General features: G+C 39.8%; 3 protein-coding genes across 4 annotated transcripts; 2 read left to right on the forward strand and 1 right to left on the reverse strand.

The window, feature by feature from the left end:
- The first annotated feature begins 414 nt into the window (after nt 1–414).
- LOC145903482 (uncharacterized) lies at nt 415–2,560 on the forward strand. The gene is made up of 4 exons (XM_082991562.1): nt 415–552; nt 681–807; nt 941–1,088; nt 1,326–2,560. Exons 1-4 carry the CDS (start codon nt 455–457, stop codon nt 2,159–2,161), a joined length of 1,209 nt encoding a protein of 402 aa, XP_082847688.1. The 5' UTR covers nt 415–454; the 3' UTR covers nt 2,162–2,560.
- A 1,786-nt stretch (nt 2,561–4,346) lies between these two features.
- On the forward strand, nt 4,347–14,894 carry LOC145902103 (uncharacterized). Of its 2 annotated transcripts, none has more exons than XM_082989964.1 (8): nt 4,347–4,480; nt 9,828–9,924; nt 10,010–10,095; nt 10,434–10,586; nt 11,843–11,965; nt 12,370–12,465; nt 12,645–12,728; nt 13,375–14,894. In XM_082989964.1, exons 1-8 carry the CDS (start codon nt 4,391–4,393, stop codon nt 13,576–13,578), a joined length of 933 nt encoding a protein of 310 aa, XP_082846090.1. In that variant the 5' UTR covers nt 4,347–4,390; the 3' UTR covers nt 13,579–14,894. The 2 variants fall into 2 exon arrangements, with proteins under 2 accessions (XP_082846090.1, XP_082846091.1); XM_082989965.1 differs by having other exon boundaries at nt 12,645–12,744; nt 13,375–13,561.
- Nucleotides 14,895–14,937: 43 nt separating this feature from the next.
- On the reverse strand, nt 14,938–26,094 carry LOC145902098 (uncharacterized). The gene is made up of 18 exons (XM_082989957.1): nt 25,954–26,094; nt 25,608–25,733; nt 22,662–25,520; nt 22,484–22,595; nt 22,194–22,363; nt 21,764–21,913; nt 21,444–21,608; nt 21,262–21,366; nt 20,743–20,919; nt 20,258–20,422; nt 19,831–19,947; nt 19,370–19,509; nt 18,283–18,459; nt 17,669–17,901; nt 17,167–17,355; nt 16,512–16,705; nt 15,864–16,026; nt 14,938–15,379 (listed from the first exon to the last, which is right to left on the reverse strand). The coding sequence occupies exons 1-18, from the start codon at nt 26,005–26,007 to the stop codon at nt 15,303–15,305; spliced, it is 5,373 nt and encodes a 1,790-aa protein (XP_082846083.1). The 5' UTR covers nt 26,008–26,094; the 3' UTR covers nt 14,938–15,302.
- Between the last annotated feature and the right edge of the window lie 165 nt (nt 26,095–26,259).

Consider the following 26,259-nt stretch of genomic DNA (forward strand, 5'->3'; position numbering starts at 1 on the left):
TTTAGGCGTGAACAGGGCAACCACCTGTTATTTTTTGTTATAAATTTGAGTTGAAATACTACACGAAATCGTAGCGTTAATATTCGCACAGATTTATATGTTACATAGGTTATATGTGGATCAAGTTTGAAGAAAACTTTGTGACCCGGTGTAAAAGTATCTTCCGTTTTTTTGGAAGGAACTAACGCTAAATGCAGTGTGGCCATTGTGGGTGGTGCATGTGCCATGTACTGCCATGTTGGTTGTGATTGTCACTCGTGTATTGTTGGCATTGCTTCTCGTGTAGTATAAGGTAGTGGGCATACTGGGCAATGTGTAATGGGTAGCAAATGTGTTATTGCATGAATGCTTGAAAGGAATGGTAACCAATACATGCATGGTCACTGTTATATTTTTTATGCTGATTTCAGTGATATGAAATAGCTACAGGTGATAAAAATTTTCAATTAGTCTGATGGCTTGTGGGACGCCAAGTCAAGCAACAACAAAACAGTTTTTGAAAGCAAAAACGTTTGAAGGACCTCAAGGCTCTTTATTGGCCAAACTTAACAGGTAAAGTAGGCAACTTTTGTCATTATAATCAGCAAATTTTCTGGCCTTGCAGTGTTTAGGCCTTTTATGCCAAAATTTCATTTTAAGGTTGCAACAAGTGGTTAACCTGTTTTTTTTTGTGTTGGTAGTGATCGCCTACACAACCAATCAGGACAATGTGACTTTGTGATCACAATTGGGAAAAATAAAGTGAGAGTACACAAGTTGGTACTGGCAATGTGTTCCAGCTACTTCTTCAAAGTATTTGAAGCAAAGGTAACTCACAAGCAAAAAAAAAAGTCAATTGCTTTCTAATAATAGACTTTGTTAATGAACTTGTGAACTAAAATAATCATTTATATATACCAAAACTAACTTCCTAAAAGGACAATGTGTATACTTAATTCAGCAAGAAGCCAAGATTAAGAAAGATATACAGGCACTGGATGCTGACTCTGTGAAAGCATTGATTGAATATGTGTACACCTCCCAAATCACCATAACCAGGGAAAATGTTTTAAACCTCACTGCGGCTGCTGACTTTCTAGACATTATTGGTAATTCTTTGCACATGATTTTGCATTTAAAAATAAGGACTATGAAATTTTCAAAAAATAATGGTACATTTTGCTGTTTATGTTCATAAAATGATACTGTATGACCAAGCTAAGCACTAACTGTAAGCTGAAGAACACAGTGTGCATGAACACTTGACATTTTATTAGAGTTTCTTGTTTCTTGCAAAGACCATGAAAGTACAAGTTCATAGACTAAAACATTAAACTGCTTTGCAGAAGTGAAACAATTCTGCAGAGACTTCGTCGCTGGCTTCTTTACGGAAACAAGTGAAGCACAGGAAACAAGAATAACTCCCAGCAAACCGGATTGTGACTTTCCCAGCCCGCTACCGGAATGGCATTTGTCAATTCTGTCAGGCCCTAATCATGAAATATCCGATAATGCCCTTCCAACACCTGAACACAGGTCTGAGGAAATAGTAATAGAGTGTTCAAATGAACTTTTCAGCACAGAACCCCGCGAGTCAAAACCGTCTACCAGTAGGGAATCTGCACTTCCATATATTTTGCCTTACTCCAACAACTCAAACGACGACGGCTTTTGGCGGACGAGCCACAAACTTCCGTTTGGATCCTTTCTTGGCTCCAAGTTCGTTTTCCAGTTGCTACTGGATCCAAACATTGAATTCTTGCCACAGATTCCCGATGGACGGAAGGAGGGCGTCTACTTCGTGGTGGAAAACATGGAGAACGTGATGCGGAACAGGGCAGGCCTCCCTCGTCGCTTTAACGACGATAGCGGTCCATGGGCCGCCGGACACCTGACGGTGATGTTGGGCTGGCTGAAAGGCGATAAAGTGATGCAGTTGACGCGCAATCGCGGAAGGTATTGCTTGCGACGCCACAGCGTCTCGCACGAGTGCGACCCGCAGCCCGACGAAAATGACGTCATCAGGGTGGGTAGAATTCACATGTCGCACAAGCACGACCCCAACTACAAGCGAAAGATCACGTGGATATACGAATGCCTGCGGGGGTGCAAACCGGTGTGCCTCGTCGAGTACCGGGGGAGGTACCCTGGACCGGAGAACCTTCCGGAACTTTCTATGTAGTAGTTAAGTACTTTTATATCAAATCGTTGTCTTGCAACAAGATATCCGTTTAGTAATTGTATTTTTCGTCTACTTAACGCAAAAAAAATCAAAAACGCAGTTTAAAACACTATCAATACACTTTTATTTTCCCCAATTTCCACCTGTTATGCAAGTGTCTCCCGTCGTATGGAACGACACGCGGCAATAATTTTAAGCGAATGTTATCTTGTGTTTTGAAACTGCACACATTTCTATGCCTAATATCGTTTACCATGCTGCGGTGCGCAACTTTTGCAATGGCACAAGTTGTGACCGAACGTTTGACTAAACTAATAAAATGCAGAAAGAATTCTTACGCACCGATTATGTTTATGTCTTGAAACACTGACCTCGTTTTTCTTCCTATTGATCACAATAGACTAGCGCAAGATGCTCACGGATATGGCCATTTTTACAAATTCACCATCATTAACGAAATGGTTTACATATACAATCGACGTGTCTTTCGGCACCGATCTAGGATGTTTTTTTAAAGTTAGTTATGTAAGGAAATCAAATTTCAGTACCTATTTCCGCGAACGGGGTGGAATTTGGTCCTAGATGCTGAGGGTCTATGCAACAGATATCCTGACACGTTACGACTAAAAATACATCACGAGGGGCGTGAAAGAGTCGCTGTTGTACAAAATCATCCAACCGTATCCCCGCAAAGGTCGCTCTTGGTGCCTGACGCTGTCAGCAGCAGTCTGAGAAAATTGGTAGATAAAGCGCCGCGTCTCCTAACTCCTAAGTTGACAATTTTTGACTTGCTTTTTTTTTTGTTTTTGAGGTTTTGTTTTGGGGTGTTTTCAGGCAGGTCAGATTTGTTGAATAATTGTGGGCTATTAACTTTTAATGAATCAAGTAAAGTGGTAATAAAAGAAAAAGACAAATATATTGTTTTAATCAGGTGATTGTTTAATACAGGTAAAACTTATCACCAAACTCAAGAAATTGTTTAGTCCAATACCCAGATTTACAATGAAGGCACAGAACGTGATACCTTCCAGTTCAGTTTGTATGCACGCACATTCCATGTGAAGATTTTTCACGTGTAAGCTATCAATGTGAGATTCTGGCGCCAGACCAACTTCCAACACAAGTCAACCCTGTTGTGCGTCGTGTACTTTTCTGCTCTATAGCTGAACAAACAAGGCGCCGCGTGCAAGCTGATACGCCATGAGTGATAACAGGCCGTGGTTTTAAACAGTACCGGACGAATGGGTGAAAGTCTAATTTGAAATCAAAGTACAGGAGCAGCTTGAGAGGAGGTGTTGTCGCCGGCTTAGTTTGACCGGTCAGCACTGAACCCTGCTGTTAAATAAGTCGCCACAAGGCTCTAGACCGCGGGGAAGACCTTTTGATGCGTTGGTTACCCGCTGTGCGTCAGCGTGAATTGACTTTATAACGAGATGGTGAGCCGTTAGATATTGCTCAATGTGTTGAAAGCTGCAAGTAGAAGATATGCAGTTTGCGAACAGCAGGTGAAGTTTTCAATAGCTTATCTACAGCGTTACACCACATTGACTGTATTACATGACATTTATGTAGATATCGTTTAGTAGACATGCACGTGACTTCTACATAGATAACTTGAAGCACACATATTAGAGTCAGCATAGTTGCGGGAACGGACTTTGAACTGGCCACGCATTCTGTTAATTGCTATGCAGATTGTAATATTACCAAAACCAAATCACGTACTGGATTCTACCGTTGTGCTACTGCTGTAAATTGCTGACTTCTTGTTGGTATGTCACGAGTTTTTTGGGTTTGGTCGAAATGTTGCGCAGGGCAGTGCACGAGACTTTAATTAAAGCGCCCAACGTGATTTGGTTTGTCGCCAAAACATGACTGCAAGTAACATGTTGCGTGTACAGGAAGTAGGAAGATTTTAAAATACGGGCAGACAAATTGCATGTCCTTTGTTGCAAGCCACAACGTGCAGTTTAAATTCCAGTTTAGCGTTTGGCTGATGTTAGTGGCATGTTTTGAGTGTCATTGAGGTATAAAGAATCCACTGATTATTTAATATTGTTTATTGTTATGTTATCAAGAACTTGCTATAACCACGTTTCTACCCACCGTTGTCAGGCACATCTCCATGTTCACAACTGTCTTGTAATATCGATCACTGTTTTATCGGTGCTGCATCGTCTTTTGCAGATTTAGCCCGTAGGGACCTAGGCGTCGCCACGCGAACACAAAATGAAATGCAAATCGACCTCTTTCTTGTTTTGTTTCCACCCAAAGTTCGACACTGGAACATGGAGCATTGCAGTTGCCTTTGCATCCCTGGTAAGTCATTGTTTGTCATTGTCTCGTCACACGTGTTTTACTGCTGCTGTTTAGAATGCCACTCATTGTTCGTGGCAAATCCTTTGTAAACAAAATCTGGTTTTCCACTATTCTGGAGTGGTTCGAGACCACTTTCAATCTCGTAGGGATTATTTGAAACGTCAAGGGACCACTATACACCTAGCAAAAAATCATTTTTAATTTTTTCGTCATGTCTTTGAAAGCAGGGTTATTAACTGATGTCTTTTAAGATGAGCGCAAGTCTGAATCACACCCGCAGGCGACGACCTCAATCTGTTTATAATCAGTCTTTAATTTTATACAATCTGGGACAATCCGTTTATGACACCGTACATACGCGACTTTGTCACAAGGGATTAAGTCCTCTTTTTTCCTACCTTTTGTAGTTAAATCGCTGTCTTCAAGGTTGGTCAAGTCTTTTTCGTCAAAACAAATTCACGGGTCAGATATCAACCATGAATACCTTGTTCTCTACAAGCTCCAACTATAACAATTTTATGCACAACATAGGGAAGCGATGTCACCAAAGATTCGGATTTCATGCACCTATAGTGCTGCAGTGAATACGCACAGATTCGAAAATACCATCTTTTCCTATATTTCAAATGATTTTTATATTATTTAAAGCAACGATTGTGACGAATTCTAATTTATCGGTTAAAACAATATAATCCTAATGCCTAATTGGAAAATAAAAACACGCAAGCCAAATTTCAGTGACAACACAAAGAAACTCGGAAACCTAAAACCAACCTTTGCCGCGTTGTAGTGGTTCGAATACCATTGTGTGTCACAATATCCCTAGAAAATTGCCTTTGTGACCGGTTAAGCCATCGGTGACGACTTAATAAAAGGTTAGCGGTGTAGAATTTCCGCAGCGCTATAATGCTTGGGGCTATGCGCAATGTAAGCCCGAGTGTATTTTTTTGGGTTTGTGGTTTTCGCCACGACGTTCCAATACGCAAAAACTGTAGTTTGAAACTAAAAACTGCTTTCAAAATGTAAAACTCTTCCTGCCAGAGTATAAAATGCCATCGATAGCATTTTTGTTTACTTTGCAAGACTGAAACGCCCTGTAAGCCAAATATTGCCGTTTAAATCTATGTTTAAGCGCATGTGACTGTTACGGCATAAATCATCATGAATGTACCAGTCAGTGGTAGTCATTTACATGGGTTTTCCATTTTATAATTTTACTACATCGCATTTCGACTGACTGAGGATATGGAGTAATTTATATCTGTTGCATTTGTTTTGTTCGAATAATAGTCTTGATTGAAACAACGGTGCAACATCAAGACTTAACCAGTTTTCAACATTGACTATTTGCGCATTGAGTTGTTAGTATTACTTGTGACAACGAAAATGTTCGACTTTCAACAGAGAGATAAACGTTGCGCTTTACTCGAACAAACTGGCATTCAGGCCCATATATGTCAGATTATTTCGTGGTTCAGAGACGGTCACAGATACACACGAGCTTATCCGGTCGATTTTTACCAGGAAAACATTAGCTTTAAAGCCAGTTCCTAGAAATTCTAATGCGATTTTGTTGTTTCTATTCGCCAACTTCGACTGTGCTTACAGTTAAAGCAGGTGTCGTGTAAGCTTCGCTTTGTCGTTTCGTCAATTACTTTTAGGTTGTTTGGAGTTAAAATTTCGATTGGCAATCATGTAAAAATGCGGCTAATCGGTCACATCTACTACTGGTATCCGCTGGCATATTGTGTACAAGGTGGGCGTGTTTTTCATTCGGTGCTTAAGTGCTTAATGCCGTTCTCTACACATTTGAAACACTTCACAAGATTTCCAAGCAGTTGTTCACCGTTCCAAGCCTTACGTCATAAGCACACTTACCGTTCACGCACCCCGAGCCCTGATACGGTTGCTGCCTGTGACATGATGCTTGTTTCGCGCCATATAATTTGTTCCATTGCCACAACAAGCTTTAAAATCTTTTTTTGGCCAATGGAGCGCATGAGGTTTGGCTTTTGCTTTACCATTAATGACAAAAACATAATGACCTGGTCGTTGTACGGCAGTGAATTTGTATACGCGACAGTTATTTGCTTGAAAAATCAGCAAAGCACAAAGAATATTACCCGCAAAGCAAGTTTTTGGTGATGAATAGCCACAGATATAACGTTACGAGCCACTGAATAAACACGTTGGTTTTGGACGACTGTGGCGAACGGCGGAGTTGTTTTAGGATGGGCTTCTTGAAAGAACTTCTAATAATATATTATCGAGTAGAGCGGTCTGATTTTTTTGTTCTTGCTCTGAAACTCCGTCATGAATATTTACAAAGCACAATAGTAACGTGGAAACACGAAGGAAAGAATTTAAACGAATGAGTCCATGTGTACAAGTCGTCATGCAAAAATACCCAATTAGAGTGTCCTTTCCTTGATAAACCTACATTTGGTCAAGCGTGACAAAAACAACTGGAGCATGTCCCTTTATGACGGAAATTGTGCTTGTAGGTCGTAGGAGGAAGATTGTAAACATTAAAGTAGTTTTGCATCGTAAAGCCATGCCATTCCAAACACAATACCAAGCAGCACTGCAAATTGCAAACAATCGTTCAAGTAAATGGAATTCGGACAGCAATCTTGTAAGCTATCTGAAACTTGAGGCCGAAGAAATGCACTATGTGTTCAACCTAGCTGTTATTAAACGTCCCAGTTGGGAAAACAGCCTTTGTTCGGTCACAGAAGCAAATATATGCGGTTGCCAACGTCACATTACGGCTATTGTCCGCGATCAAAGTTTCCTTATACAACACTATTACTTTCGTAGGCGCCTATTTGCCAAGCCTTTCTTATTCGAAAACTTAACAGTTAAGTTCTTATGGGGTGTTTTTTCACTGCTCCGTTCGGTTATTTTGATGCCTCAACTTTAAATCCACTTTTTCCGCTTTCTTAGGGATTTAGCGCAAAATATCAAACAAATCAATTCACTTTATTTTGCGCTAAAGACTATAACGTTAATAAACAATATCCAGGCAGTAGAATAGCATAGAATAGCAATTATAGAATGTTAATGGTTTTTGAGTCAGACTCCCATGTAAAGGTAATTTCTTCGCAGAGAATCACGCTCTGTTGTGGGTTCGCATTATAAACAACGTTAAGTTGTGGGCGTTGTGGCTGCTTTCAACAAGGAAACAACACAAGACCATGAAGTATGGAGACCGACCTTTTGTGTCATTCATCCATACCTTCTGTTAGTATTTGAATGTGAACATGTGCATACAAGTTAATGAATGACTTGATCCACCAGGGCTGCAAGGCCATTAAAATACCAACCTTTGTTGATATGACTGGCATGAACAGTAGTTCAAAACCTTAACTCATTACCATGTTGCTTTCTTTGATGTCCTTTAATCTGACTCGTTGCTAGGTGACAAGTGACAATCGAATTGTTCGATCACCAAATATTGATTCACCCAAGTTGTAAAGCCATGTATTGCAAAACTCATGGTCCCAGATCAACTTTTGTTCTAAAGCACGTTACTCACACTATGCATTGAACTTAATCCTCAGACTCGTTTTCTTTCACTAATTTCGTTTTTTTCAAAAGGACGTAAAAATGTAATGAGGTAACTACAGCACTGCCGTGTGTAGTGATTATATATATGAAGGTTGCCCAAGGTTGGAGTTGTTGCCTAAAGAATCCCAACATAACTTTCGAAAGTCAGGAAGCTTAAAAGTTATGTTACATACAGTAGCTGGAGATGAACGTGTGTTTGCACAGCGAAAGGGCGATGTCGAGTTATTTCGACATATGTTTGTCTGACGTAACAGACACAAACAATCTGTTTGCTTTGAATCACATAACTGACTGGTCAAGGTATACCGGCGGTCACATGACTGTTAGTGGCGTCCAACCTCTTTATGACGTCATAGACGAAAGAAGATTGCGCGTCGATCACGCCACCGAGCTTAGTTCATGATTTATTTAAACAAACACGACCGTGCAGTACCCCCTGGGACCAAGGCAAGGTATTAAAACACGTTCGGGGCGGATTTAATCAAGAGCCTTCAGTCCTGGATAGCTGGCAATTCAGGTTTCATCCCATCATGCAGACATTGGTTATATCGATATTACAACATCATCAGTCGCTTGGCCTTAACCGTATGTACTTGACATCTTTTTAACTCACAAAACTTCATCAAAATAGAGCTTGTACAAGCAAGAATTCTGAAGCCAAGCGGCCGAAAATGAAATTGTTGACGCAGGAAGCGGATTCTCTTACGGCGGTTAACGCACAGTTGAGAAAAACGCGATGATCCGTAATAGCCGTCGGGTGCTAAGTCTAAATCGGAAAAGAAACCCTCAAGTGACGCATTTCTGTACAATCCCTTTCTCCCAAAGCAGGGGAGACGGCTAATCACCGTTGATGGGGAGACACCGTGTGGCGGAGTGTTTTTGTTTTGGGCGTTATGAGTCACTGGAAGTTTTGCGTTGGAGGCGTTTACAAATATAGCGTTTCTTGCCGAAGAAATTGCTCGAGGAGCGGGAATTCATGCGGTATAAGCTCCATTGGTGCACATCATGTCTGCGATTCATCAAACTGAACACCAGAGGTTTCAGACTACCTTTAGTTATTGAACATGTTTTTGAAACTTCTACACCCTTACAACACACACAATACATCTTACAAATCACACAAAACGTTTATACACTTTATAGTATGGCATGACGTTGTGTATGATTAACTATATCCAAATTATCATCAGCGGCTATTGAATGCGCGCGCTCATGCGGAAATGAATTAAAGATGTGACAAGACGGCGAACGAGTTAGTTGGCTTGGCCAAGGTATAAAGTCCGCTTTAAACTCAGTCAGATCGTAATTACGTTTTGCAATGCTTGCCTGCTGTAAGTTTGTCTCGGCGACATCCTTAATTACAAGCGTGCACTGAATTCCAGCCCAGCACAAGGCCCCGTTCTTCGAGAGACGATTATTTATTTTTCTTGGTTCAAACAAAATCTCGTCTTGTAAAGTCAAGTGCCCTGGCAATCATTAAACTCACCGTAGGTGGTGTTTTTGCATGGGAAGATTTACAATTACAAGGTCAATAATTACCCAAGGTTTCGAGTTCCATGATAACGTTAGCGATGGGTCTCTCTTCTGTTTTCTTTTCAAATACAAATACAGTAAAAAAACTATAAATTTTCTTGTTTTGCATGATTTTAACGTTGCCATATGTTATTTGATGTTGTTTGTGTAAAGGTGCACAAGGGAATATTAATTGTCTGAAGGTATAGGTTGAAGCCACAGCAATTTTGCCATGTTATTTAGCGGTATTTTTTCTACTTTTCAGGTGATGTTTTCTGCTATTTTCACGATGGCACTTTCCTACGCAACACCAACATGCTTTTGCCCGCAGATATGGAATCACCTTAATGTATTGCCAACAGGTATAACTTGGTCAAGTTTCAAACAACGGAAAAAATGTTTTTGCTCGAAAAATGAAAACCGTAAACATGTTTATCTTTTTTGCAGAGTTCAAAGTTATTTACGTTTTACTTGTTCTTTTCCTCTTGGCTGTTGTCGCGTCATCAATCCTTGCTATTTATGGAACCTTTAAGGTGGGTAAAGTCACGTGTGTGTAATGACCTGTGTTTGGAGTAGCTCAGATTTACATAATATTTCAACACAGTGTTTAATCGCGTGAATTTACCTTGTGACATATTGGATAAACATCTGCTTCTGTAGCTGTTAAATCATCTCCTTCGCAATACTATTAAGGCCAGATGGCAGATGTGTTTATTTGTTTTATATCTAATTAAATCAATTGGGATACGTGAGCTATTGCAACATATGCTTGTAAAAACGTGAAATCCACCAAACTGACAGCAGGGTCAAAATGCAAGACAATGTATGTACCATATCCCTACGCAAACATTACTGAAAATTGTCATTGCAGGCTCAGCATTCAAAGTTGTCTTATTACGTCATTTTGATGATTGTGACGGAACTGGGGACTATAGGCGGATCAATATTCGGTTTTATACAAATCGCGCGTTTCGAGGAGTACCTCTTATTCGACAACGAGACGTACTGGAACATGGCCAAGATGGTAAGTGGGTACCGCAATCCCGGATTCGCGACTTTGTTGTATATTTGCTGTTAACTGTTAGCAGCATTGGTCAAATGCCCGACCCATGTACCAAAGAAAACCTCATCGGGATTTGTGGCCAGAATATCGTGGGTTCAAATCTCGGTGTGGTTAACAAAATGTGCTATGCAAAAGTTCAACGCCATTGCGTGGCATAGACTAAAATGAATGTTAGTGTTTAGCGGTTATACTTACATTTGCGTACGTTTCGTTGGCAAGCAAAATGCTCTTTCGCCACGTACGCCAAATGACCACCGTGTTACGGCTTACAAAACACACTTTTCCATCTGCATACAAAACATCAAAATCCAAACATTTTTCCGGTTTGGAAAACAATTACGCGCTGAATCACGACACTAAGCCACCATAATTACAAAACTCAATCATCCTCAACGATCGATTGGAAAAACAACGCACGGTTTTGATAACAAGGATGGTACATGCTGCTGCCGCCCCTTGTGTAAGCAACATCGAATTGGCATCGGACCGCTTAGTCCCCGCGGTCCACGCCCACATGCACATCCACATTTGTAATGCGTTTTAAGCATACTGCTTCAGTGGTTCGTCGGTATAATCTTGTTCTGCTCTTCAAACAGTAATATCACTGGCTTCAACCAAGCGCACAGACTCACTGAATTGTACGACGGTCCTGTTAATGCAAACGCTGTTTTGCTATTAAAGGCCAGTGATCGCCAGGTCATTGCAGTTTGGTTATACTTGACGTCATAACCAAAGACGGTTTTCTAGCGAGAACGTTTGTTGTGTCTAATGTTTTCTATCAAACCATCGTAACCGTGCCAGGACCGAACGCAAACTTTCAGGAGACTCTACAAAAGTTTGATTTTGATTTTCTGAAAAAAATACGGAAATCGGCGCATATGATTGCCTATCTTATATCGCAGTGTGCTTTTATTTGGTGCACAGGTTTCCCAGTAAGGGTGAACTACAGGGCACATAAAAAAATTAAAAATTAAAACGATGGATAATATTCGCAAAGGATCTGAAAGAATGGTGCAAAACTGCACGTTTCATGTCATGTAACATTTGCGACGAAATATCAGTTAGATTTCGATGCATCCTTGAAGGGGCCTCTTCATGAAATATTTAAAATATCTCTCCATACAACGCATTCCATGCACTGGTTCGTTTAGTAATCGATTCGATTTATGCGTGCTTTGCAATTTCGAAACGCAAAATTTCATTTCAAATTTTCGCAGTTTCTTCGAGAAGACTTAGTGACGCAACTGGAAAACGTCATGGAAACGGTCACAGTGTTGATGAAAAGTACACTGGGATTTGATATGAGTCAAGCACTGAACTTGGACACTCTAATGGATGCGGTAAGTCTGCCTTTGCATTTGAATTGGTTATGACCAGGGTTGTGCCATACCATATACTTATTTATGAGAATTCTGCATATATTTTGGCAACCTCGGTTAATTTTTATCCAAACGTGTTTATTTGCACCAGATGTGGATTTGAATTACATAGCGTATTGTGGTAGATTCTGTTTTTCGGCGTAATTGAGCGCTCGCGTCGACAAAAAAAATCGTGTCCAAAGATCATCATTCTGACGTAATTGATAAAAGCTTTCGGAAATTAATCACGCATCACAAATATGACGGAAATATATCATTATGTATTCATCTGCGCGCGTATGTTTTGGACTCGACCGATGATAAACCTCTTTATAACTTCGAATGTTACTTTCGCGTAATTTTATGATCATACTTTTTGCACACAGACGTTAAAAGAAGAGGTTTTGGTTGTTTTGGGAGGAATGAAAATGATGATGAAAGTGTCAGCAATCCTGTTGATCATCGGGATCAACACCCTCTTTGTAAGTTATATTGTCCTCAGACTAAACTACTTACAAAACAACGCCGTTTTTTATTGCTTTTCAAGCCAAGAAATCGGTCGTAAACCGTTTCAAACGGACGTTATGCGTAACTTTTGTCTAAACACTGCGCGCACCATGAAATGTTCGTTCAAAACAACAACCAAACATTCTCTCCTTAGATCACGTCTATCATGGTTGTTGGGTCGCACTACAGAAGGCTAAAAGAGGGGATTCTGCGCACATACACCGGTGTTCCGGGTTTGGTGAGTGTCTCTCATTGTAAGTAAAAAATACATATATATGCAACCTGCATGGCGACGACTCATCCAAAGCAAAGGTGCAGCACTGGAAATGCAGTCTTATTTCGGTTGCGCGACGGTGACAACCAATCCGTGTCCAGCACGTGACACGCGCTCGACCAATTAAAACGAGGCGTGAAGACGAATGCCATCATTAACATTTTTCGGAGTCATTGCACGGTTCCTTTGAGTAAGGGCATGTTGGATGGAAAAAGCCAACCTTCGGACGCAGAGTTGACTCAGAACATGTCGTCTTACCGCAGCACAATTCTTTGAACCCTAACGAAAAGAAATCGAATAAACGAAATGCCATGCACCCAACTTTTGGTTGTCTAACCTTATTTCCCTTATGCTTGGTCACCCTAAATTCTTTGGTTTCACTCTTCAAATTTTTAATGTTTTAGATAAACGTATCGGATAAAATCCTGTAAAAAAATAACTACAAATTTGCAAATAAAAACCAAACGAAATTAAATATATATTAAACGATCGTGGAGTCCAAACAAAACACCTTGTCAAGACGTTTAGCGAGTCTTTCAGTGCAAAAACATACGCACTCTTCTCCACACTTCGCGCCTCTAACTGTAAGTTTGCATTGCAATGGTTGCAGGTAATCCACAAGGCGGTGTTGACCAACTCCGGGCGCAGCACAGCCTCTGACTCGCTCAGCGATGACTGGTCCGGGACTCCCCTTCGCAAACTCCAGCAAATGAAGTCAAAGGATTACTCCAGTTCCACGCGAAGCTCGCGTCGCCTTTACAACACGGAAAAACTCAGCGTTGAAGAAAAGTTTCCTAAGGGCGACTTCCTATGATAGACCGTTCGCTTGACCGCTCATTTTGCTGTGATGTCATCGCTGGCGGTTGCGTTGACCCCGTTTCTGCCTTTTCGTATTCCGAAATCAATCTTCGGATTCCGATTTCGACCGAATGAGCAATCCGAAACAACTCGTGGTTTTCGCTTTTAGTGTTTTTTTCGTTTTTGCTGACGTCACTTTTCGTTTATTTTTTTTTTGAAGCCATTCGCCGTCATGACTGAGTCTTCCAGTAGAAAGACATCGAAACGAGGATGTCTTCATGTTGTGCAGAAAATAGAGGTTGTACCTGAAAAGAACAAAACACAATTCGCACCGTTCGAATTTTCTAAATGTCATTGCGTTGTTTTTTTTCAAACTGCAAGCTTGTTAATTTTGCTGCGAAAGTCGAATCTTTTGCTACTTGGTTTTAATTCGCACCTTCGCAAATCTCTATGTAGCCCGAGGCGTCTAAACACTTCACGTTGTGAACAAACTCTCTCCAACTATGTTGTGACGTCACAATCTCCAGCTTCTTTTAAACTAACACTACAAGTTTTCCCGCCAGAATTTCACAGTTTAGAGAAACTTACACCAAGGCGCTGCTTTTTCGAAGACATAATACCTGTATAAACATGCACCAATAATTCGATTTTTTCAAACGTACTTTTGGAATTTACAACGCGTTTTGAACAAACGGTCATTTAAATCATTCACGAAACGTATACATCAGCACTTAGGCACTCTATGTATATCACCACCAAGCAACGTTATTGCGAAGCTGCAATTGCCGCCAAGTTACTTTACACACACGTGCGAGCGTCGTTTTTGTGTGATTTTAGTTTTTTTCGCGCTTATAGCTTAACAACGATCTTCCTGTATTTTTGTGAACTTGGCCGCTTTGATCAAATCGTGACACTTTTAATTGTTACACAGGCCGCTTGCTACAAATTTTTATTGGCAAATCACCGTAGTCGGTAATTAGAATGCACTATTTTTGAGAATTTTCAATTGTTTGCTTCCAATTTTTCTTCTTTAAAGTAGCGACTTCGCTTCAGCAGGAGGACTGTTATTTGCGCTTGGTCGAAAATGCTTATCCGCTATACGGTGGCCGGACGATATGAAAGATTAAACCTCAATTAACCCAACTCACATCCAGTAACTGTGTAAGCTAACTGCATGATCGTGTTGTATTTTTCCCAAGCGACTGCGATGATACAAAACACCCCCCTTCTGTTGTTGCTTTTTTTCTCATTGTGCCTTTTTGATGCACTTTCGCTCACAGTTTTTAGTTTGCTTTCACAAGCGACCGGCAAATAAAACGACGTTTTGTATCACTCTTTCGAAAAACGCAGTGTGCAACAACTCTTGATATTTCTCTGACAGGTTGTTTTATTTAAGGCACGATTGCACGAAACTCTGCATAGAAATGTGCACAGATGAGACAAGCATAATATGTAATATTGATGTCGTATGCCAGTACCGACCTACTTTCTAACACGTAACGTCTACAGATAGATGAATAACATAATACAACATATATTTTCATAAAAAAGGAATGCTGCTGTAGGCAGAAGATGTGTTCAGGTTTGGTCCCTTATATTCCACCCATTTAAACTACGTTCAATAGAAAGGAATTGTTTACATAATGAGCAGTAGCACCAGCTGCGTTGGGCATTGGGAGAGTTAGCTTCGAAGTAAGTGCGATGATGATGTGGGTGATTGACCTCGTGTGACGTCAACGGTCACTGCATGCCTGACCATCGTTGTAAGTAGCTTCCCCAACCACTGGAGGTCTGGCCATCCCCGGTCGCATCGTCGTCTGCACAATCACCCAAATGATATAGAAATATGGTGATTTTTTATTAGACATTTTTGAATACGTTGGTTGAACAAAATTTATCGCCAGGGCGGAGTGATAAAGAGAGACAATAACTAAGGTTGAAGGGTAGTGCAAAACTTCATGAATATTTTAAATCGGAAAAAAGTTCCCCAATTGTGACAGAATCTAGTGTTCGATTTGCCATTGTCGTAACACCAATAATTTCAATCAACTAGCTGACTTTAATCTGAAACATTTTGTTACATACAATTATTTTACGACAGCTTTAAAATGAGTCGCTCTACACCTTGAATTTCGTTTTACCAATGTATTAAAATAACCAGCAATTGTTTCAGAACCTTTCATGCGGGTTTAGCAGACGCACAATATGTTTGATTTGTTCTTTCAACTAATGCCAGTACATGGTTTACTTATCCGGTACAAACTAAGCCTTTATCATTTTCTGATTTTTGTGTGTTCTTACCAGTAGCGATGGCTTGCAGGGTGTTGCGCTCTTCTGGGCTCAACTTAAGCATGGTATCTATAACCGGGAGTAAATGACGTCGTTCGTCAGAGGGTGGCAGCGTCACAAACTTGTAAACAACATTCTTCAAGTATTCCAAATTGGCCACGGACTGTTCACGCTCCTATAACAGCAAAAATGAAACGGAGTGAATCTTTCATAATTGATGTATTTTAAACACAGTGAAAGTGGCATCGCAGTCATAGTTGGTATAAAGCCACTTCCACCTGACAACGAAACGCGAGATGGAAAAATTTACGCTCTCGTTGAGTGTGACAAGTAAAAGCGGCTCAGATCCGACTTTCAATCAATCATGTTGGATAGCCAAGAGCGATCTGAGCGGTTGGCAATTATTTACAAAAGCAGCAGGTTATAATAATGCTTTAATGAATAGACCCTAGATACGGTGACGACATCATTAGGTAAACGGCCGAAGGTCATCCAAACATGTGCGGGCATTGATTTGCAATTTGCGTTCATTCGGTCAACGCTTACGTCAGAACCTTCTCCCATTAGCTGGCAAGACCTATCACGTTAGTATCATCTTGTACGACATTTCGCTTCGAACGGTTTAACAACATATGATAAACATTGAAGGTTGAAGTTAACCTGGTTCTTCTCCAATCGTCGGATCTCATCCTTGAGGACTTTGTTTTGATCGCTCAGACGGGCCGACATCGCTTCGTTTTCCCTCGCTACCTCCGAAAGGTGTTCCAACTGCTTGGTCTGTGCTTCAAACTTCGTTTCCAGTTGTTTCAGGTGCATCTCTGACGTCATACTCGCCGTTTCCGACAACTCCGTCACTGAGGGTCGAGATTCACTTTGTTAACGATGGGAAATTGTTGTTTTCGAGGGGAATTTTTGCGTTTTTGCGCAATCACAGCATTTGAGACTTAGTGCACATTTGTTGCATTTTTATTTGTTTTTCCAGAAAGGTTTCAAGTTTAATACTGGTGTATAGAGAATAGAGATGTATATGCAGGGCTGTCTTTTTTCAGGAAAAATGGCAAATAACACAAGCCTAATTTTTTTTCATAATTTAACGTTGGTTTAGAGAGCACATATTAACAATAGATTGCTTATGACCAAAACAGCTTAAAGGTGCCAAAAAATAAGGGCGCCCAGTCACAAATCAGGACTAATCTCAGAAATAAGAACAGTAGGGCGACCCTGTTTACAAAGATAAGTAGGTGTAAAAAATACACATATATTCCGCATCTAAACTGCTTTATCTGGTCAAGAAGCAATCACATATAAACAATACCTGATTTTATGTTGGGTGCTTGCAGGACTTGCTCGAAGGAAACGATGGAATTCACATCCGGGTTTTCCTCTCCTTCCCCGTCCTCGCGCGCCACCGAGCGGTAGTCGAGCGCCGCAGCAAAGTGGTGTGAGTGGTCGACCGACGGAAGGCGAAAATGTTGGGCCGAAGGTTTGCGTGGAGTCGAAGACACTGTGAAATCGGCGACAGAATAATAGTAGGCGTCTTATTGCTGCTAAAATGCCAACTTTAATTTTACATTTTTTTATGTAATATTTAACCCAGCTACATATTGCAACCTCAGAAGATCAGCTTGGGCCTTCTCTCCGACCACATTCAGTAGTTTTCGAAAGTAACAACTACATAATGCGTTTCTGTTACCATAAAGCCCTTACCACAACAAAAACAACCAAAATGACACAAAGAAAGGTAAACACATCCAAAAAACAACCACTCCCATAATGAGTCATTGAAAATCGACAGAGCATAAAACCGGTGCCTTTACCGTGCTTCTCTTCCTGCAAACTCCGTATTTCGTTCCGCAGGGCACACAACTCATTGTCCTTTGCCTCTATCTCGCCTTTCAAGATGTCCGTCTCTCTGTTACGTTCCTCCCTGATGACACCCAACTCCCTCTCCACCGACTCACTCGCCAACTCGTTTTGCTGAGTCATCTTTTGCGTCAGGTCGGTGTGCTGCTTGCGCAGGGTGGTGAGTTCCTGCTGCAACGACTTGACCCTGTACATAAAAGAATGATAGCTTGTGTACAAAGTACTTTTACACTGACAATATGCCGAGATACGATAATTTTGGTGTATGTCAATAACACTGTAAGTCGCATAAATATACGTATATTTAAAATATGTGGTCCAGTTGGTATTTGCAGTGCGTAAATAACTTGATTGGGTTGCGGATTTACTTCACGATGGCATCGAATTATACCGACTTCTTTTCGCCATTTAATACGCGTCAGTTGTAAATGAGTAATTGACAGGAAATTTTTTTCAGTAGTCTACATATAATGCTGTTTGTGCATTACAAAAACCTCAAGCCACGCTACACAGAGGATAAATCAATTATCTCTTCACGATGAAAGTTTCCGCTTCCGACGTCACCGACCTGGTCTTCCAGCGTCCTTCACGCTCCACTGCGCTCTCGGACGATTGTTGCTGCTGACGTAACAATCGATCGTAGTCTCCCTGCAGCAGATCCAGCTCTCCCTCGCGTGACGTCAGGACATTTTGGGATTCGACCAGTTTCGCCTGAATTTGTGATAGTTTCTGGCGAAGCTGAAGTCTGGGGATCATCAACACATTTATTATGTTCGCTACACAACGCTTGATGGCAGTAAGGACAATGTGCAAGGCACAAAGTAGGATAACCGGTTGCATTGTTTGGACAAGTGTTAAGTGTACTTTACCGGAGTCCACAATCGAAAGTAACGAGCATGACTCAGCAATATAAACTTAAGAAAGCGTTATTTTGCGGTTTAAAACACTTTCACATGTAATTCTTATTAGGGATGCACCGAAAGTTCGGTTTGCCGAATTTATTCGGCCGAAACTAAGGTTTTCGCAATTATTCGGTTTCGGCCGAATATTTCTGCAAAATTCGGCCGAAACCGAAACTTTTTTATTGCATATAAAGCTGAAACGCAAAGTTAAGAAAAGGTCAAAATCATTGTGTAAACTGTACGAATATGTTCGTTTCATTTGTTCACTTTCACAGAAATGATAAAAATCAACTTTAAGCACTTATGGTACAGAAGACGAGGTTATTCTTCAAGCGCCAAAAAAGGCTGTGTGATAGGATAAGATCTAATCCAGTATATGATTTGTTTAAATTTATTGCGTTTAAAGAGATGGATACCAAAATTAGTTTCGGTTTATTCGGCCGAATTAATTCGGCAACTTTTGCCGAATATTCGGTTTCGGCCGAATATAAAAATAGCTGTTTCGGTGCATCACTAATTCTTATCTTGCCAATATCACCACAAGATTACAATCAAAGCCAAAAGACTATGAGTAACCAAAGAAAAAACTTCTAATGGCGTGTCGGATATTGTCAACGCAAATAAATATAAGTAGGTTAAATCTAATCTTTATCTATACTTTCATGCACCAAAGGCTTTGGACCTGTATAATTACTATTTACGACAAAACAATCATACTCACTACAGTCTCAAAAATCTCTAAAAAAATCTTACATTTCAGTTTTGTCGGGTTGTACGGCAGGTTGCGAGTCCTTGCACTTCTGCTGTTTTAACACTGAGTGAACTCGTACTTTGTAACTTTCGTAATCCGAAGAAAGAGTTTCAAACTCGAGACGCTGCGAGCTCAACTCGACCTGAACACACAGAGTCGTTCGGTACAAAGGTCCCATGTGGAAATAGGTCAGTACAAATTAGTGGTCCTTTACAGCAGGTCAACGCTCTGTTTAAAGGGTGTTTGACCCAAAACAGACAAGATTTGAACAAAACAAAGATTATTAAAACCCGCAGAATAGATTGAAACATTTTTGGACAAAAAGTACAGTTTAGGCCAAATTCCGGTTGTTTGTGGCGACCTTCACCGTCTCTTGCATACCTTTATCGGTTGTTCGCACGAACACCAGCAGCGGTCGAATATCATATTACACAAGGGAATACAGGGGCATGCTATTAGTCACCTGGAGGCTGTTAACCTTTCTTTCCAGCAGATCGATCGTCCTGGTCGACGATGAACGGAGAGATTCAATTTTCTCTTGCAGCTCTCTCTGCTCTGCTGTTTTGCCCGACAGTTCCAACTGCACGACAGCGATTCACAACACGTAATTTTAAGCCGAAGGGTAAATGCGTGGCGGAGTATGAGGTTTTGTTGCATCTAATCATTCGTTTTCGGAGCACTTGGTTCACACTTTATCCCACAAGCTAGGTCGCAGCACAAACAGATAATATACAAACAAAATCACTATTGGCTAAATAGAGGCTCGTAAAGCCGTGTTTTTAAACTAGAAAAACAAATGTTACGTATTCCAGTCCAACACTGTAAGCGAAAAATTATCGTCTAATCTTGTGGAAAAATTGAAGTTTCTGACACCAAGACCACAACTTTACCTTGAATTGTTCGTTCTGCTGTTGCTGCACTTCCAACTGGCCGGTGATGACCTCCACCTGACCTTTCAGCTCTGCTTCGTTCGAGGCGAGGGTGGAAATTTCTTCCCTGCATTTATCGAGACTTTCCTTGTTCTTTGTGACGCGATCTTCGGCGTCGACGCGCAACTAAAACCAAATGACCAGTGTTATAAAATAAACATATGCTGGATTACATCAATTGTATATGAATGTTCAATGGAAAGTACAGTTCGGTGACCTTGTACAGTGTAATACCATTTGTCACTCAAAAACTAAGGAACAAATAGCGTTGTTTTCAGGCAAAAAGATAAATTTGAGTTCAGGCTTTGCCAAAAAATATTAGATTAACAACGTTATTTGCAGGAAACTGACGATGCTTGAATAAGCGAAATCGATTTTTCATAATAAAATCTGCTGAGGTTAATCCGAGGCTTGTTGCTTCATTATATTAGATTAAGAATTTTTACATTTTCAATGGTTTTGTTTTCGTCTTGCAAGGCAGAAATTTTTCCTTCCAGTCTTTCAATTTCCTCTGACTTTTCCTCCACCACACTTTCAAGCTCGTTGGTCTGGGTTTGAAGGTCGTTGATCGTTTTATCGTATTCTGCCATCTCAAGTGACATAAGATCATGTTGTTTCAGATTCTGCCGAAAATAATCAAGACAAACTTATGTGGGTGAATAATTAAAAAAAAAAATTATTTCACATTCGTCTGGCCACTGGTTGTCAATAAAATATTAGTTTATGTTAGGTGTCTCAAGTGGCAAAAATAGCATTTACAAAACCCATATTCAAATCATAAAATACAATAAATAATGCTTTGTGCTCAAAATTCCCATGTTCTATACTGACTGCTATATATTCATATGTGTAGCATGGATTATGGTTGACGCAAAACCCAAATATGGACATGAAATAACTTCTTGACTTTGACCAAATCAAATGGTGCAACAGATGTGCACTGGAAAGCAATAATTAACAATTACTTTTTTGGCATCTTTCAAAGCCTCTTCACTTTCTTGCAATTTCTTGTCTTTGTCGTCAACTGTTTTGCTTAAGGAAGTGAGTTGTATTCGAACAGCGTCCAATTCCTGCATTGTTAAAAATAGGTTTACAAATTTGAATATGCAGACACACCCCAGGTGAAAATAATGTTTAAAAAATCTACCTGCTTAACATTATTATTCTCTTTCACAAGGTTGTCTTTTTCTCTCTCCATGGAACTAATTGTGGATTTGGAGTTGGTTAAAAGCACTTCAACATCTTGTTTGTCTTTCTTAAGTTTTTCGTGATCAGTTCTTGCCGTGTCCAATTTCACTTGAACAGCTTGTTTCTGTTTGCAATGAAATAGTATTTGAGATTTCATACCAACTAATACTATTTTATACAAAGTGCCCTAAAAGCACCAAATCATTACTTTATTTATACAATTAAGCATTTATTCAACTAATGGGGGAAAAAATGCCAGGAAAAAACAATTTTTGGCACCTCATCTTTCTCGGCAGCAAGTTGAACAAACAGTTCTTCTATGTTCTTTTGCATGGCCTGCTTTTCTTCGGTTTTGAGATCCACCTGATCTTGGAGCTTGTCACATTCAATCTGCATCATCTGCACGTTGCTGGCATGCGCTTGACTTCCCTGCAAAGCACACATAATCGACCATATGTAACAACTTGCAAGCTGTTTGTTGCTTTAACAATCGACTGCGATGAAGCATATTGTGCAAAAGCAATGCAGGTCGTGAATATGTAAAACAGTGAGTTCAAATGCAATCCACCAGTAAGGACAATATGTGTGTATTTACGTTTACAAATAATACATGATGAGGAAGCCATTCAATAGCCCAACATAGTTGTATTGCTGCACGTTTTTATAGTATTCCTTCTAGTTTTAAATGCAAAACTACAGTGAAACAAACCTGTAATTGTGAGTCCAGAGAGGTTAGCTGTGTTTGTAGTTTTGAACGTTCCTCCTGCACTTTTTGCAATTGTTGCTTTGTTGAATCCAGTTCCTTTCTTGCCTTGACAGTGAGTGCTTTCAGCTTTGCATTGTAAATATCCTTCTCCTTGATTGACTTCTCTAAAGCCTCTGCAAGTTAACAAGATATGTAATAAATTTATAAATATATTTAACTACCAACGCACCATCACCTACAGTTTAAAAAACTTTATTTGCTAAAAATCTAAATACTCATAAAATTCTACAAACCTATTTTTTCAGACTGATTGTTGCTGCTTTGTTGTAACGATTCTTGTTCCACATTTTCCAATGCAGTAATCTTGGTTTTTGATGCCTCGCACTCCTCTGTTACTGTTTGAATCTAAAGGGATAACCACATTATATTTATTTTGAGTTAAATAACATTATCATTGAAGCAACATCAAACCTGTAATTTTAGATGGTCATTTTCCATTTGTGCATGTTTCAGTGCTTCTTCTAGCTGAATGATGGCCTCTCTGTGGGTCTTGGTTAGTTCTTTAACTTTAGCAAGTTCCCTTTCATACTTGCCATCCAGCACACCATTTTCTTCTTTCAAACAAGCAACAGATTCTATCAATTCTTGGTTTTCTTTTTTTAGGATCAAGTGATTGTTTTCTGTTTCAACTAAAGATTCCTTCAAGGTTTCCAAAGAACTCAGTTTTTCTTCCAGGGCGTTGCGTTCATTCTGAAGTACAGCTATCTGATTTGCATGTTCAGCTTCGAGACTCTTCTGAGTTGTCTGCAAACGTGTTATTTCAGCATTTCTTTCATTTGTTACCTTATCATGCTCTTCAGACAACTTTTTATTACCCAGTATCTCCGTTTCCAACTGAGTTTTGAGATCGGTAAGAGCAGCTTGGAGCTTTTGTGCATTTTCTTGTGTCTCGCATAACTCAGATTTTAGATTGACAAGGACCTGTGAGTTGTCATTTTCTGCTTGCTGATGAGAACTTTCTTGAAATTTAAGATCTCCCATCTCCAGTTTAATTTTATCAATTTCCATGACCAAAGTATTTTTTTCAGCGTGGACATTTTCCAAATCAAGCAAAGTTGTTTGTTTTTCATCTTCAAGACTTGCCACTTTCTTCAATAACTCTTGCTGCTCTGTGGTTAAATGTTCCACTTCCGCTTTGGATTCACATAATTGCGACTTGATATCTTCTAAACTTTGCTGCAGTGCCTTGCATTCTATTAAGTGGCCTTCGTTGGTCACTCTGTAAGCAACTAACTCTTTTTCTTTCTCAGTTAAACTTGCTTCCAGCTCACCTTTGATGGTTTGCAATTGACCATAACTTTGTTCTGCATTGGAAAGCTTTCCTTGAATTTCCAACAGCATTGTTTGATGTTCACTTGTGTTATGGGCATTGCCTTGTGTGACATCATCCAGTTTAGTTTGCAGACTGGTAATCTGTTGGGTCAGGTCTATGGTCTTGTTAGTAAGGTTTTCTGTTTCTTCGTGGTTTGCCTGTTCCACAGAATGTAGCTTTGCACGCAGGTGCGATATCTCTTCTTCAAACTGTTTAGATGTTGAAATAGATTCGCTTAACTGGGAGTTAAGATCCTCATTTTGTCCCAGTAGTTCTGATATTTTCAGGTCACTTTCGCTGGACTGCTTTTCCAACAACTCCTCAGCATTTTGTAATTGAGATTTAGATTCTTCTGCACTTTGCTGGAGTTCTGCAATGACTTTGGCTTTCTCCTTATCTTGTTTGACAACGACAAGGTATTTTTCAGTTACTTCCTTGTCAGAAGACTGATCCCTTTCTAATTTTTCCATTTCAGCCAATAACTGTTCCTTCTTTTCATTTTGTTCTGAGATTAAGGTTTCCAGTTTTTGTTTCTCATTTTGCATTGAACTTATTAGAGCCTCATTTTCCTTCAAATCCATTACAAGCTTTTCATTTTTCGAGTGTAGGATCGCAATTCTTTCATCAAATTCTTTGGTATTTGAAGACTGCACTTCCTTTAAACTTTCAACTTCACCTCTTAGACTTTCAATAATGTCATTTGACGCTTGGAGTTTATCACAAAGTTCAACTTCCTGTCTGGAAGCTTCGTTATTCAGTTCGTTTTCTTTCTCAACTGTTTCCTTCAAATTTTCTATTGTTTTTTCGGTTTCTGTCAATTGCTGTTCCACCTGGGTCAGAGCTTCTTGCAGTTGGTTTGTTTTTGTCTCCAAATCCTGTTTTTCTTCTTCCTTAGATTCACATGTTTCTTTCAACGTTAGGTTTGTGTCGACCAGTGATTGAATTTTTGCATTTAATTCATCAATATACGTTTTGCTGTCTTGCAAATCTTTGTTTTCATTTGTGGCTTTCTGTTCAATATTGGACTCCAGTGCCTTGTTCTGTTTTGTCAAAGCTTCTGTTTCAGTTTTGAACGTTTCAACGCTCTGATGCAGACCTTTTATTGTGGATTCTAGTGTTTCCTTTTCTGTCACTAACTTGGAAAGCTGGGTGGAGGTTTCTTCATTTTCATGACAAGCAGTGGTCAACTTTTCAGACATTTCACTGATTTTATTTAAATGTCCCTCTTTACATTTCTCAAATTCAGCAATTGTTTTGTTAAATTCTTCACGTTTGAGTTCCAATTCAATTTGAGCAGCTTTCAGGAGTTCTTCCACCTTTTGTGTGTTGTCTTCAGCAGAGGCTTTGCTGCCTTGCAAAGCTTCAACCATTTGCTTCATGTCATCATTTTCAGATTTTGCACTTGATAACTCAGCTTGAAGACGTTCAATATCTAATTTAAGTTGACTTGAAACCACTTGGGAGTTAGCAGAAGTTGCTTTCTTTTCTTGCTCGAAAAACTGTAAAGAAATCTTTACAGCTGACAATTCACTTTTTATTGCTTTGTTTTCACTTTCTAGAGCCTTGTTGCTTTCGGACATTTGATTTTCGCTCTCAGTCAATTTCTTTATATGTCCCTTTAGGGCAGAAAGTTGTTGATCCTTATCTGTTACTTGGTCATTCAGGTCCTGGCGTTCAATTTGCATTTCTTTGAACTTGTGCTTCAGTGCCGTAACCCTTTTCTGAGTTAGCTCAGCATCTGCATGGAGATGCTTGTTTTCACTTGTTGCCTTTGTGAAATCCTCCTGAAGGCATTGAAGTGAAGAAACCAACGTTTCTTGCTTCATCTGTAAACACTCCAACTCTTCAGAGAGGGAACCCTTAGCCTTTTCTGCAGCATGTTTTTCAAAGGTAATATTTTCCATTTCTTTCTGCAACTCATCGTTTTTTTCAAGCAGTTTGGTATGGGTTTCCTTTATCTGAGAATTCGGAAGTGAAATAGTTAAACCCCCACAACAAGTTAAAGAAAAAGATGATTAAAATTGCAGTTTGGTATAAATTCTTACCTCATCATAATCAGAAAAGTTCTTTAGCTTTCCCTGCAGGTCATCACATTTTGCTTTTAATTTCTGCATCAGGATTCGCTGTTTTTTGCAGTTTTTGACCAAGTCTTCCTGAGACATACTTTCCAACTGTAAAAACAAAACCTTGAGTGCATCTGCATCCCAAATTAAAATAACTCACACAAAATAACAGACCAATTAACATCTAGATCAAAACTCATGTTTTCCTTTATGGTAATACATTTACAGTACATAAACTCTGCTCTACAGGTAGGCAAAACGTAACACCCTTTGTGATACTACAAACAAAACACAAGCCTAGGATTCATTACGTCACTAGTTATCTTACGTTTCTTGGTGTCCCTTGTTGTGAAGGGGTGGTGCTTTTGGACGGTGACTCCATGGCGAATTACGTTAATTTTGCACACAAACCTCTTCTCGAAGAAAATCACAAAACTTACCAACGAAAGACGTGTTTGTTGTTGTGACGCAGTCAGGATCTATGACGAAATTAAGTTTTACGTAGCATGTACTGGTACATTGTAATCAAGGGTGACGTTACCAAAATCTACTTTTTCAAACGGATGCAAATTTTTAGTAAGACTGGGTAACGGAAATACTCCTGAAAATCACAAAACAAACTCATTTGAAGAAC

The sequence above is a fragment of the Ascidia mentula genome, chromosome 5 (genome assembly GCF_947561715.1).
Source record: "Ascidia mentula chromosome 5, kaAscMent1.1, whole genome shotgun sequence".
Taxonomy (NCBI): Eukaryota; Metazoa; Chordata; class Ascidiacea; order Phlebobranchia; family Ascidiidae; genus Ascidia; species Ascidia mentula.

Coding starts and splice junctions, on each gene's coding strand:
- LOC145903482 (XM_082991562.1), top strand. CDS start 455: ATGGCTTGTGGGACGCCAAGTCAAGCAACAACAAAACAGTTTTTGAAA. Junction 553..680: donor TTATTGGCCAAACTTAACAG/GTAAAGTAGGCA, acceptor TTGTGTTGGTAG/TGATCGCCTACACAACCAAT. Junction 1,089..1,325: donor TGACTTTCTAGACATTATTG/GTAATTCTTTGC, acceptor ACTGCTTTGCAG/AAGTGAAACAATTCTGCAGA.
- LOC145902103 (XM_082989964.1), top strand. CDS start 4,391: ATGAAATGCAAATCGACCTCTTTCTTGTTTTGTTTCCACCCAAAGTTC. Junction 9,925..10,009: donor CCTTAATGTATTGCCAACAG/GTATAACTTGGT, acceptor TCTTTTTTGCAG/AGTTCAAAGTTATTTACGTT. Junction 10,587..11,842: donor ACTGGAACATGGCCAAGATG/GTAAGTGGGTAC, acceptor AAATTTTCGCAG/TTTCTTCGAGAAGACTTAGT.
- LOC145902098 (XM_082989957.1), bottom strand. CDS start 26,007: ATGGAGTCACCGTCCAAAAGCACCACCCCTTCACAACAAGGGACACCA. Junction 19,510..19,830: donor GAAAGGTTAACAGCCTCCAG/GTGACTAATAGC, acceptor CTGTGTGTTCAG/GTCGAGTTGAGCTCGCAGCG. Junction 16,027..16,511: donor GACGATTGGAGAAGAACCAG/GTTAACTTCAAC, acceptor TTGCTGTTATAG/GAGCGTGAACAGTCCGTGGC.